Source organism: Hippopotamus amphibius, chromosome 16 (genome assembly GCF_030028045.1).
Source record: "Hippopotamus amphibius kiboko isolate mHipAmp2 chromosome 16, mHipAmp2.hap2, whole genome shotgun sequence".
NCBI classification, from domain to species: Eukaryota; Metazoa; Chordata; class Mammalia; order Artiodactyla; family Hippopotamidae; genus Hippopotamus; species Hippopotamus amphibius.
In genome coordinates, this window is record NC_080201.1 from 11,301,771 (window position 1) to 11,314,378 (window position 12,608).

General features: G+C 38.3%; 1 protein-coding gene across 7 annotated transcripts in view; it reads right to left on the reverse strand.

Annotated features, from left to right (window-relative positions):
* CNTNAP4 (contactin associated protein family member 4) overlaps positions 1 to 12,608 on the reverse strand; it is a 259,940-nt gene that overhangs the window by 9,684 nt on the left and 237,648 nt on the right. For 6 of the 7 annotated variants that reach the window (XM_057711745.1, XM_057711746.1, XM_057711748.1 and 3 more), the window contains 4 exons: positions 11,620 to 11,859; positions 9,691 to 9,915; positions 8,280 to 8,413; positions 7,008 to 7,095 (listed from right to left, as the gene is read on the reverse strand). In XM_057711745.1, coding sequence (XP_057567728.1) covers positions 7,008 to 7,095; positions 8,280 to 8,413; positions 9,691 to 9,915; positions 11,620 to 11,859 — 687 coding nt within the window. The remainder of the gene's footprint in view (positions 1 to 7,007; positions 7,096 to 8,279; positions 8,414 to 9,690; positions 9,916 to 11,619; positions 11,860 to 12,608) is intronic. The other variant, XM_057711751.1, reaches the window with a different exon arrangement.

Sequence of the window (12,608 nt, forward strand, 5' to 3'; positions counted from 1 at the left end):
AGGAAATCCTCACACTTCAAGTCTCCTCAGCAAAGACGGAACACGGAAGCACTAGTTTTCAATGCTGCCCTTTCCCCATGGGGTCCAGGGGTCTCTGCAAGCCAAGAATTTCCCAGGATCCACACAATTCAGGGTCTCCCCTAAGACTCTTCCAGGCTGGTCCCCAGACTCTCTTCCAAACAGAAGCAGAGAGTCTCCCTGGCAGCCTCCAGGCACCCCCACCTGCTGGGCTGGACCGTCAACTCTCTTGTTTCAGGAAAGTCAATGGGTCGAAATTAGGATTTGGAGAGAAAGGGAACTGTGGGACTTTGCAGCCATCTTCCCAGCATTGAGTCCAAATGAAGTTCACAGCTATATTAAGTTGCTCAGAAGCAATACACGGCATCGGACAGCTGCAGCGACCAGTGTGCTAATAAAGCCAACGAACAAAAATACTTTTCTATTATCTGACTCCTGAAACACGTAAGGGTTAGAACAGGACAGGTGCAGGAACTGGAGATAAATGCCTCTTACTTCATTGAAATCCTGATAAGACAATTACATTTGGGATGTTTCTGGTTATAAAAATCTTTAACTCAGATTTTGAGTGTAGTCTTGCCTGTTAAAAACTTCGCCTCAACTGTGTTTTCCAACCAAGGGAATGGCTTCTCTTTTGCAAAGAAATTTTCTACCAAAAGTTCTACAAAACAATAGAGTAACAAGGAATTAAAATTTGTATGAAGCACCTTTCTATTTATTACCCAGGGAGAGGGCTGTTTCTGGAAAGGATATGAAGTAAATGAAGAACAACTGAAATCAGAAGTGCTTCACTTCTTGTCGAACGACACAAAGCAAAAGAACACCAACAAAGCAAAACAAAAAAACTCAAAACAAACCTAAGTAGTTTGGCCATACCTATGGAAAAGGGGTCATCTTAACAAAGGGTCTCAATATCTTTAACCCATAAAGATAAAGAAAGCTTGCCAGAAAATGGTGCAATGAATCAGAAGAGCAGTGCTAAAGCCCAGCAGGACATTTTTATCATCATAGGCAATTACAATAAGGATTCAACAACAACAAAAGTTAGTGGAAAAGTCAAATGGCAAAGCAGACAGCAAATACTGTGTGGATAAAGGAGCAGTTTTTCATGAAAGGTATTTATCTGCCAACCAAGCCTACTGCTCTGAGATACAACCTTGAGAACCTGATTAATGTAAAAGCTATTTATAGCGAGGCATCTTGGGGTAACCTGAGCTTCTCTTTTGCTTTCCGCATGACTTGTCTCATCTGAAGTGTCATTTGACTGGACATTTACAAAATCACAGTGTCCTTAAGTAACTGAATTAAACTTTCTTATGTACCCTTCGGCTTTGAAGCAGGTTTTATATAAAATGTTTCTGAGACTGAAGTCTGTTCCTGAAGCTCTTCTGAGGAGATGCAGTAGACATCCCCTTCCCTCTGACCACACACTTTATTTACATCTGGCCTAGATCTCCACTGCAGAAATCTGACTTACTTCCTGGCTCTGCAGCCTCAGAAGAGATAAATGATCCCCATGTGCCACTGCCTTTAAATATACCAAAGCTACTGCTCACAATGAGAGAAAACATCTTCCAGCTTTTAGAAAACTCTTCTAACATAAAAAAACAATCTGTAAACACAACTTAGAACTTAATCTGATGAGTTTTGGATAAATGAAACAAATGTAATGCAGCTTATTAATTACGGAGGGATATGAACCCAGTTTAGCTGAAGCAACCTGGCTCTCCCCACCATGACGCAGCAGCCGAGTTTTGCTGTCAGTGTTCTTGCACCATTACATATCTGACATAAAAAAGGAATAAATAGTCGTTGTAAATGTCACTCAGTCTCTGAATAGTAATTTTCAATCACTTTGCAATAGGTTACATTATATCATTATTTAAAATGTGGGCACATTTTGCCATGAGAGGTTTTATGCAATTTCAAGAGTATGCAATGACCTTAATTGAGATTTTTTTTTTAATGTGGTGGAATTGTGACCCAATAGAAGCTTAATGAATTAGCAAAATGACTTTATACCTGCATATTTCCTTGGATTAATTACATCATAGAGAGATGTCTTTTCATATAATCTTTGAGTAAACAGGTCTCTTAAAGGAGCTGATTGAGGAATCATGCACTTTGGACTCACTACTTAACACATTTGGAACATAGTTAACAAATGACATCATACTGTCTGCCTCTTCAGAAGGAAGAACAGAAAGAGAAGAACTGCTTTTTTTCTGTCCTCCAGTATTTATTTCTACAAATGAGAATGGACTATAGAGACATTTTTTAGCTCCAATCATCATTAATAAGCATTACTAGCAGCTATCAAGCAAGGAGGATAATTTATAGGTAACAATATCTTACTCTGATGACATGGAAACCATCTCTAACCCTATATTATACTTAATAGACAACATGAGCAGAATTCACATTTCACTTCTCTTCTTCTGACAAGTGCTATAGACCATCATTAGGCTGGCCGGTCCAGTATCTCTTTGCTGTGGCTGTGCCCTCTCTCCATCCCAAAGGTCCTGTATCCGTACCTCCTGCCAACTCCATCCTCTTTCTCTCTCGTCCATCAATGCCTGGTCTTTAACAAATTCACCCCCACAATAGTGTACGACCCTGATCATGGCTTTATTTTTTACTTATTCCTGGTGCAGGTACATTTTAAAGCACATTAGTAATTAAAGAAATAAACAATTGCTTTCTCCTTTTTATTTTAGAAATTATTTGAGTTTTATCATTGTATGAAGGCTTCTAGATTTTGGCAGCTGAAAAATATATAATTTGGGATTTGTGACTTTGGCTTTTACCATTTGGTATTTTTTGAAGTGTAAGTAGAGCTCTGTTTTATGACGTTTGACGGCCAAGTGAAAGTGAAGCGGGTGACATCCTTGTCGAAGGCGTACACTTGCCCATCCCACCTGGGGCACGTGCTCATGATTATATGTGCCTCTGACAAAATCCCAATGTCTACCTTATCATTTGCTCTATAATTAAAATCAGATAATAAATTTCAGCATCATGAGCGTTCTTTGCTTTTGCAACATGACACTTCTGATCGATGCTTGTGTATCATGATGAGGAGAAAAGCTGATTTTAAGTTTCTAGGTATGGCCAATTCAGAATGATATAGCTGACTGTCTGGACACAAAGCTGCCACAAGGATGAAGTCATGCTAAGTATTGAAGGTGGTCTATGACATTTCAATTATTAAAATACTCCAAAATCCACCTGATGAATAAAAAAAAAATGATTTTAAGTAGATTCCTTACTTTTCTTGCTCTAAATTTACTTCTCTTTTAAAATAAGCCCTCCATTATTTTAAGAGACGTTTCACAATATATCTACAAAACTGCAGTGCCCTTGGATTACTGGCTCACGTTTTTTCCTCACCCCTGGGCTGTGAAGTGAGTTTTACATAAAGGATTCCTGACACATTGAGATTGTTCTCAAAGCTCTTCATTGGAGACTGAGTAGATGTCCTTTCCTAGCTGACTGCAGACTTTATTTACATCTGGCCTAAATCTCCACCGCAGTAATCTGAGTGCACCTCCTGGCTCTATGGCCTCAGAAGAGAGAAATGATCCTTAATGGTAATCACTCACCTCTAACATACAAAAGCTCTACTCAGGATGTGTGAAAATAATCATGCAGCTTCTACTCAAATCATAAAACTATTCTAACACACAAAAGTATCCAGATACAGAATGCAGAGCTCACTTTTACACTGAATTTTGAATATGAAAAGCAAATTTACTGCACTTTATTGAATATAGGAGCATCTAAATTGAGCTTCTTGGCAAACAGCTGGATCGTCCCACCCCAGCTCCCAACTACTAATGACGATTATCGCCCAAGTTATCCAGTCTTTAAATATTTTAAGCAGTAGGGCGTTAGAGATGGTTTCCATGTCATCGTAGTACAGCTTGATATTATTTCTAAAATGTACCCTCCTTTCCAACAGCTGCTAGGAATGTAGATTAACAGTGACAATAATCTAAAATTATTCCTATGACTCTTCCTAAGTTTAAGAAATGGGTACCAGGGAGAAGTGAAAGAGGGGACAAATTTCCTTTATTTCTGGGTTTCCATCTAAAATGGCAGTGGATGGCCATGTCCTTAAGTCTTCGGTTAAAAATGTAAGCAAATTACAAACCCATAAAAAGCTGGTCCATGTTTATTTTCTGCTCCCTTGAAAGAAATATTCAGAAATTATAAAATGAAATAAGTATTCTTTTTTTTTTTTTTGGCTGCGCTGCACAGCTTGTGGGATCTTAGTTCCCTGACCGGGGATTGAATCCGGGGCTATGGCAGTGAAAGTGCCGAGTCCTAACCACTGGACTGCCGGGGAAGTCCCACAGTATTTTAATTTACTTTAATTTGGAGGATAACTTGGAACTATTTTATCCCAAGCAACATAGGGTACATTATACTCAATTAGACACACAGGGACATTTTGTGTAATGATTATCTGTATAGCCCTAGCCAGAGATCCTGTGAGGGCAGCTGCAGTGTCTGCCTCGCTGAGTACCATTCTCTGGGTACACAGCAGGTGATCACAAAGTACGTGCTAAATGAAGAAGGGGGCCAAATGGGCTTACAGAAATGAAAAACACAGTTGGTAAGTGTGGGGACATGAGAATGTGCCTTGCAGACCTCCAACCAGATGAGAGGAATTGACCAAGGGCCCCAGCCGCTGGGCTCTGAAATCCATCCTCACACTTGGGCCAAGGCCTTGCTTCCCATGGGCTGTTCCCAGCCAACGGCTGACCACAGCAGGGACCCTAAGGCAGACCCATCCTTTGGAAACAGGGGACTCCTCTGGTGGCTGACAGACTCATGGGCTCCCCAAGACTGTTTAACCTCTCCTGACTGCACAGACCTCTAGGATGCTTCTGTCTAACTTTCCCTGCCTCTCCCCTTCACTTGAAGGCACAGCTGCACGTCATCCGATGGCTCTGCTGGTCTTGGCAAGCTCTCTCCCCATGATCTCTTTGACACGTGTCCCCTTAATAAAATTCTCACACGGTTAATTTTGTCTTGGGAATGGCTTCTTGGAGGACCCTGACTGACATAATGAGAAACTTCAAGATTGAGCAACTCTCTGGAAAACTAATAGCTCCATTTCAGCATCTATTTTACTGTAAATTAATATACCATATTATTATAGAATAATATACTATATAACATTTTGTTGTAAATTCATATACCATACCATATGGTCGTAAATTATTAGTCTCCTTTGAATTACAAATGATTTGAATGTAACAGTAGTCCTTGGTCAAGACCCACACCTTAGGCACATACCAAATAAATTCTTACTTATACTTTTAGGAGAATGAATTGATTCAGACTCTAAAGTTCACTGCCGAATTTGGACTTTAATCTTATGTTTCAGCATGAGTGATATGCATTTTAATAATACTCTATTCTTGAGTAAAAACATTAACATCTTTAATTCCTTACTAATCTGCAATATTCATTATAAAAAGGGAAACAAATATGTATATAATGAATGCTGTAATTCTACTGTTTGATTAATACAATCCTCCTCATAAAATGCAGATCAGCTTCCCAATTGTTTTATAATACATTTAACATATTTCCATTCACATGAAATATTTTCATCAGCAACTTTGGCATTACATTTGAAGGTGTTATTTCTTCAAAAATATGATTTTATCAACATTCTGCATAATTGTTAGAATTTTTTATCTAGTATTTCACATTTTTATGTAAAATACCTCATTTCAGACCCTGCTAGACTGAGGAGCTCTTGAAATGGGGATTTGTTATAATTATTTGATTTTTTTTACTACTGTAGTTGAATTTATGTAATTATACTATGAAACTCACTTGGGATATTCCAGTTAAGCTTCCAAATATCTAAGTGGTACTTTGCACATATTTTTGATGTCCAGTACAGCATACTGGAAGAACAATGCAATTCATATTTCCCCTGCTTGTTTGGAGAACACAGTACTGGTTGTTATCATAGTACTAGAATGCCTATAAATATTTATAAACTTAGCTATTAACCTCCTCAAGGGCCAATATTTGGATCATTCACCCACAGGTTTAATCAAACATTCTCAAGATTCTGAGATTATGTACAGGCAATGTAAGAAATGATATCTCAAGGTACAAGTAACTGAAGGTCAAAAAAAATAAAAGATTCCAGTTACTATTTTGGACAAAATATTTGAGGTTAGTGTCAAATATCAAACTAGGAATGAAAACCAGACTACAGGAAGTCTCCCACCCCCACTTTTATAACTAAAAAGAAAATCCCTTTTAAAATTTACTGCCCCTCTTTCCATTTAGTCCTTGTTGGCAAGTATAAAAAAAAGTGCACATATTTTGAAGTTAAAATGGCAAGACTATGTTTCTACTTCCGTGCTGTTACCAGAAGTAACTGGTGGATAGAAATAAGAATTATAAGGCATTTAGATAGACACTGGGTTATAATTCATTGGGTTCTAGCAGGAGTGGCTGGCCACTGCATCTCAACAAGGCCAACAGGATCCAGGCCACAACCTAAAGCATATTCACTAAGCAGCAGGAAAGCAATTGCTTTCTCCTCCATTTTCTTTTAGATCTCATCCTAGTTTTATTGTTACATGATGGTTTCCATATTTGGCAGCTGATGGATACATGGTCTGTCATTTCTACCTTTATTATTTGATATTTTTGAAGTGTGAGAGCAATAGGGCGTTTCATCATGCTGGACTGACGCACGGCAGACGCCAGCGTGGCCTTACTATCAAAGGAGCATGCTTGCTTGTCTTGCAAATGTCCCTTCTCATGATTGCGTATACTCCTGAGAAAGCACAGTTTCTGCCTTGATTATTGTTCACTTCATAACTGACGTAAGGCAAGAGGTTTCTTTGGGCATGATGCATCTGCGTGTGGCGTGTGTGTGTCTGGAATATGACTCTTCTGGTCCGTGTTTGTGCATCACGATTAGGCAAAAGGCCGTTCCTTTTACTTACCTAGAATCCTGCCCAATACAAGGGATCTGACTGCACTGAGTTCTGTACCTGATACCAGGTGGACTTGTCTCCTCATATTCTCGTCAATCTGCAAAATTGTTACATGAGATGCAAACATCCAAATGGATGTCGTTGTTGAGATGCGTACAGGAAGCAAAAGAAGACAGAAGAAAATGATAAAATAGGCAATTGTTAATATGGCCCCGAAGATTTAGAACAACAAAGTTTAAAGAGTTAGCCATTTATACAGGTGAATATTATTTTCTAAACTATTTCTATACTATCCTCAGATACCAGTGCACCCCACCTCCTATCCCTTTATATCGCTTTTTTCTCCAAAATGGGGAAAACCAACAAAAAGATACAAGTTATTCTCATCTTGATATGTTTACTTAGCTGGTATTTTTACTTGAGTTACTCAGCTAAGAAATTTTTCTTTGTCACATTAGTGCTTTTCTTCAACAGCTGGTAAAGTGAATAGTTCAACTTTCTCTGCTCTAATTCACATCATTTTAAAATTTATTCTGATATTGCAATCATTATTTTCTGCACTAGAATTATGGCTGCACGTACACCCATCTGAAGCAAACTGGTTTCATTAGAGTAGCAATGGTCCTACCAATGGCATATATGCTAAACTAGAAAGCATTCCCCCCCGAGTAAAGTAAAGTAAAACAGATAGGAAAGTTTGGCAATGTTAAGTATCAAATATTAATAATATCTTGGACAGAATCTTATTGGTTAAAAAAACTGAACACATGTGATGGTCTATGACCTGTGCAAGAGCGGCACTGAAAGGACGTCTTTGTTTAATCTATCCATTATCCAATTTCTGCTGTAGGTCCTTCTTTTTTTTTTTCCCAATGTTTATTGGAGTATAATAGCTTTACACTGTTGTGCCAGTTTCCACTGTACAACAAAGTGAATCAGCTGTATTTATACACATATCCCCATATTCCCTCCCTCTTGAGCCTCCCTCCCACCCTCCCTATCCCACCCGTCTAGGGTCATCACCAATCATCGAGTTGATCTCCCTGTGTTAGGCAGTTGCTTCCCACTACCTGTTTTACATTTGGTACTGTATAAATGTCAATGCTACTCTTTCACTTTGTTCCAGCTTCTCCTTTCCCAGCTCCCTGTGTCCTCAAGTCTGTTTTCTACAACTGCGTCTCTACTCTTCCTCTACCACTGAGTTCATCAGTACCATTTTTTTAGATTCCTTGCTGGGGAGCATAACTGTAACCATTGCTTCTGCTGCATTTTCTCTATTACCTCCACAGAAACCACTGCTTCTTCTCTGTTAATCTTTATGTGGTGAAGCTGTCCATCAGCCATGTTTTTGAAATCAAAGTTAACAACATCGGGTTCTTGATATCTATTTAGCTTGTACCTGATCTGCAAACTTCCTAAAGTAGGGGGGAAAAGTTATATTTTAGTTAAAGCTGTATTTTAAAAACTACTTAAAAAAACTCAGAGTCCTTTTTTGTTATTTATTAATTTCTGAGAAAAAATGCAGTCGTTTTGTACACTTTCATCATAATTCCTAGAAGTCAGTTTCCACGTGAAATTGCACTATTTTCGAAATCAAGAGCAAATATGCTGCAAGTAAGCAGGCTCTTTGCTGCAAATATTTAATTTGTCAACTATGTGAGTAAGCATTTGCAAATCTTTGTACTAGCCTCTAACTTAAAAAAATAAGATTCAGTATTGGAATACTGCAATAACATTCTGTTTCTATAATCTCATGTTTTGAAAAAGTATATCTGCCATTCCTGAAATGCAACCAATGAATGGGATTATTATAAGCAAATACAACTCACTTAATCACATGTAAAGATGTCAATAAATTTATTTCAGGATGTCTTCCAGTTTAACAGAGAAAATGTCCTAATATATACAGATAAGCTTCGAGCTCAAAATGTATACAGTGAGGAGAAATATACTTATCGAACAACATTATTTTTATTTTGGTGTTCAGTGCTCTTGGGCCATATTTGATTTAGTTGAAATGATATATTCACATGTTAGTATGTTTGTTTTCCTCACCCAGAGGATTTATTCATAAAAATTTTATCTCTAATCCAGATAAAGGGAAGAGAACAATAACAGTAAGTGGTTTTCGGTAGCGCACACGTGCTAAGCCACATACCGTTACCCTGCACCGACGCACCAGCATTTCCCATAACTACTTTATTGCTGAAAATCAGAACCAACAGATTATTTTGTGGACCTTTTTTAATACAAATGTTAACAATTTGTATAAATTTGTTAAAATGCTAGTCTGTTAACATTCAAAACTTCTCTGATTCGAAGGAAATATTTGTTATGTATGAATAGGCATTTTATTTCAAAATGAACCACAAAACTGATACTGATACTCACATGGAACAGTAATGAGATTCTAGCAATAATAAAATATAATATTTCATCTACATAAATTAAAAATTCACACTGAATATGCTAAATTACCAAAATTATAAAGCAATAAAGAGATTTTAAGTATTTTAAGTAATCCTTTTGGATTAAATTTATAGGACAGTACTGAAAAAAACAAACTTGAATACACAGGACAGGCACTTTTTTTTACCTGTTTGTAGTCTGAGAAGCAGGAACATGAAAAGGAATCATATTATCACTGATCTACTGTTCTAGCTCAGTTTTCTCTCGTCTGAACGGCACTCACCATTTCTGGCGATGATAACTGAAAGGTATTCTTTATAAAAGGAGCTCACATAGAGCAGCAGGCTTGGCGTCCGTGTTGTGCGGAAGCTAAACTTGATCGTTTCCCTGCTCAGCCTCATGTCGCCGTGGAACGAAGCTGCGTGGGAGCTGGAATTTTTACTTAAGGAGTAATTTTCTTGAAAATTGTAAATCACAGATGAGCCAGATCCAAAATAGGCAGAGATCTCTGAAATGATATGCACATTTTACTTTAAAAAATTTAAGGAACAAGGATCTTGTCTCAAGTTATACTGATACTTTTTAAATTAAAAAAAAAAAAAAACTATCCAAACTTTTAAGAATCGTTTTACTTACACAAGATTAATATCCTAAATTCACACACCCACACCCACACCCCCACCAAATATATTTGTATGAAAGTGAAGAGGATGGTGGAAGAGGTAACTAGGGTAACTCGTTCGGGATCCCAGAACTCTGCTTTCCTCCATCACGATACAGGGCAGTTATTGTTTTTTTCCGGTATTTTTTGTTTAAGCTCTTTACTGGCGTATCATCGCTTTACACTGTTGTGCCAGTTTCTGCTGTACACCAAAGTGAATCAGCTGTATGTATACATATAGCCCCATATCCCCTCCCTCCCGTGACTCCCTCCCACCCTCCCTATCCCACTCCTCTAAGGCATCGCCCATCATCGAGTTGCTCTCCCTGTGTCATGCAGCAGCTTCCCCCTAGCTAGCTATTTTACAGCTGGTAGTGTATACATGTCTATGCTACTCTCACTTCGTCCTGTGAGCTGCAGGTGACGCTCACCGATAATGCAGCAACATCTCCACTCTCTCAGCACTTGAGGTTTTTTGTCTGTTCGTTACTTTTTCTGTCTGTAATACACGTTTTATATCCTATATAACATGTGGATGCAGAATAACACTGCCGCTTACACTGAGCAAGATGAACTGGAAATCATTTAGATTCAGAAAATGAAGACATCCTCCTGTGAAGACATGGTCTTAGTTCTAACTTTAAAAGTGAGAAGTACAGAATGGTAGCGGCAGTGATTGGTTACCACAGGCTGACTTTAAACAATAACTTATTCCTGATAAAAAGTAGATGACTTGAAGGGTGCAGTTTGGTCAACTTTCCATTAAAAATCCCAAATGCTTTCATTGCAAATCAGGGATTGAATCAATTTGCAGCCAATTCTCATTAGCCTCCTTCAGGAAAAGGTTCAGTAGCCCAAAAACACTTAAATAAAGCAAATGAATTAAACTGGATGACAGTTTTCTATGAGGAACTACGGAAGTGTAGCAAATGTTTGCCTATTCACGGAAGTCTGTTCAGAACGCTGAGTACTACATTCAGTTCGTTCCTTCTTCCGGGACACGCATCCGCGAACAAGACCAGCTGAAAAATAGTCCCCTGTTTCACTTCACCAACAGACAGTCTACACTTCACAGAGCAAACTGCCTGAGTATCTCCATGTTGTTACACATCAATACTCAATGGAAAAGTTACTTATATTCCTGGAAATAGCATCTGTTTGGTAAGACAACAAAGCTTCCTAAATGTCTTTGCATTGTTGACCATCTTCAAAAATAACAACGCTTTTAATGATTTTTAAAATGAGAACTGCCCCATACCCATATTATTTAAGAGCATTAACAGGAGATGGAAAAGAGCAGACTGAGCAGCTAACACTTTACAACACCTAAAGGCAACCATTAGAGGGTTTAGCATTGATAGACGCAGTTTTAAAAGAACTGAGGCAAATGTTTAAGTAATGAACTGTCATTGGCATAATATAGGCAATTTGCCAAAAAAAATTTCAGAAATAGAAATACTTTTGTTTCAGATGGCTACAGAGAAAAGAATTGCCGGAGGTTTTATTCAGGTTGGATCGGTTTTCCTGTTGGGGGACCTGTGCCACACTCACCGTCTGAGCAGAAGGGCCCTGCGTACGCAGAGGAGGTGCAGTCACAGGAGAACCCGCTGGGCTTTTCCCTGCACTTCCCTCGGTTGTGGCACAACCTTCCGTAGCTACTGCAGTGCCCTCTACAGCCTGGCTCCACTCCGGGAGTCACCTTGGCTCTTTCCTCCAGGTTCAGGGCCATTCCGTTCAACTGCAGAGACCGAATGCATCCCAGAAAGCCCCTCTGTCGGGTGGCCGTCCCACCTGAAAGGGAAATACTGCAAATGCAAACATGTTCCTAGGTATTTTGCTCAGGATTTTAAGACCAAACAAAACTGAGGCCTGACACAGGACGGCCAAAATCATGGTCTTAACAGAGAACGGCCGAAGTTTGGAGAGCCAATATAATTTTGGAAGCACTATTTGTGACAAAATATTAGAAGAATTCATAAAGATAAAAGATAAAACACTTATTTATTTTTTCCCAAAGCTGAATTTGTTACAGATTTGTTTTCTAAAAGAATTCTACTGAACTTTATTTTTAAGATTTTTTTTTTGATGTGGACCATTTTTTTTTTTTTAGTCTTTATTGAATTTGTTACAATATTGCTTCTGTTGTGGGATCTTAGCTCCCTGACCAGGGATTGAACCTGCACTGCCTGCAATGGAAGGTGAAGTCTTAACCACTGGATCACCAGGGAAGTCCCTAAAAGAGCTTTATTAAACTTTAAATCAGAGACTTTTTTTTTTATCAGTCTCTTTATTTCAAAGAACAACATAAAGGCTCTATCTTACTTTCATTCAAAATAACAGTGATATGCACTGATATTCTTATGTAGAAACTAAATTTTTCTTGCAATTTATATAAGCATGTATTTGTGGTTAAGTGTGGTTTGTCCTTCATACTGAAACCTGATCTTGATGCCGTGACAGCTTTAATGAGAATTATGAAGGAATCCCTGAGTTTTCCTAACTTGACTGTGTGTTGATGTGGTCTTTTGGTTGTGATCCTT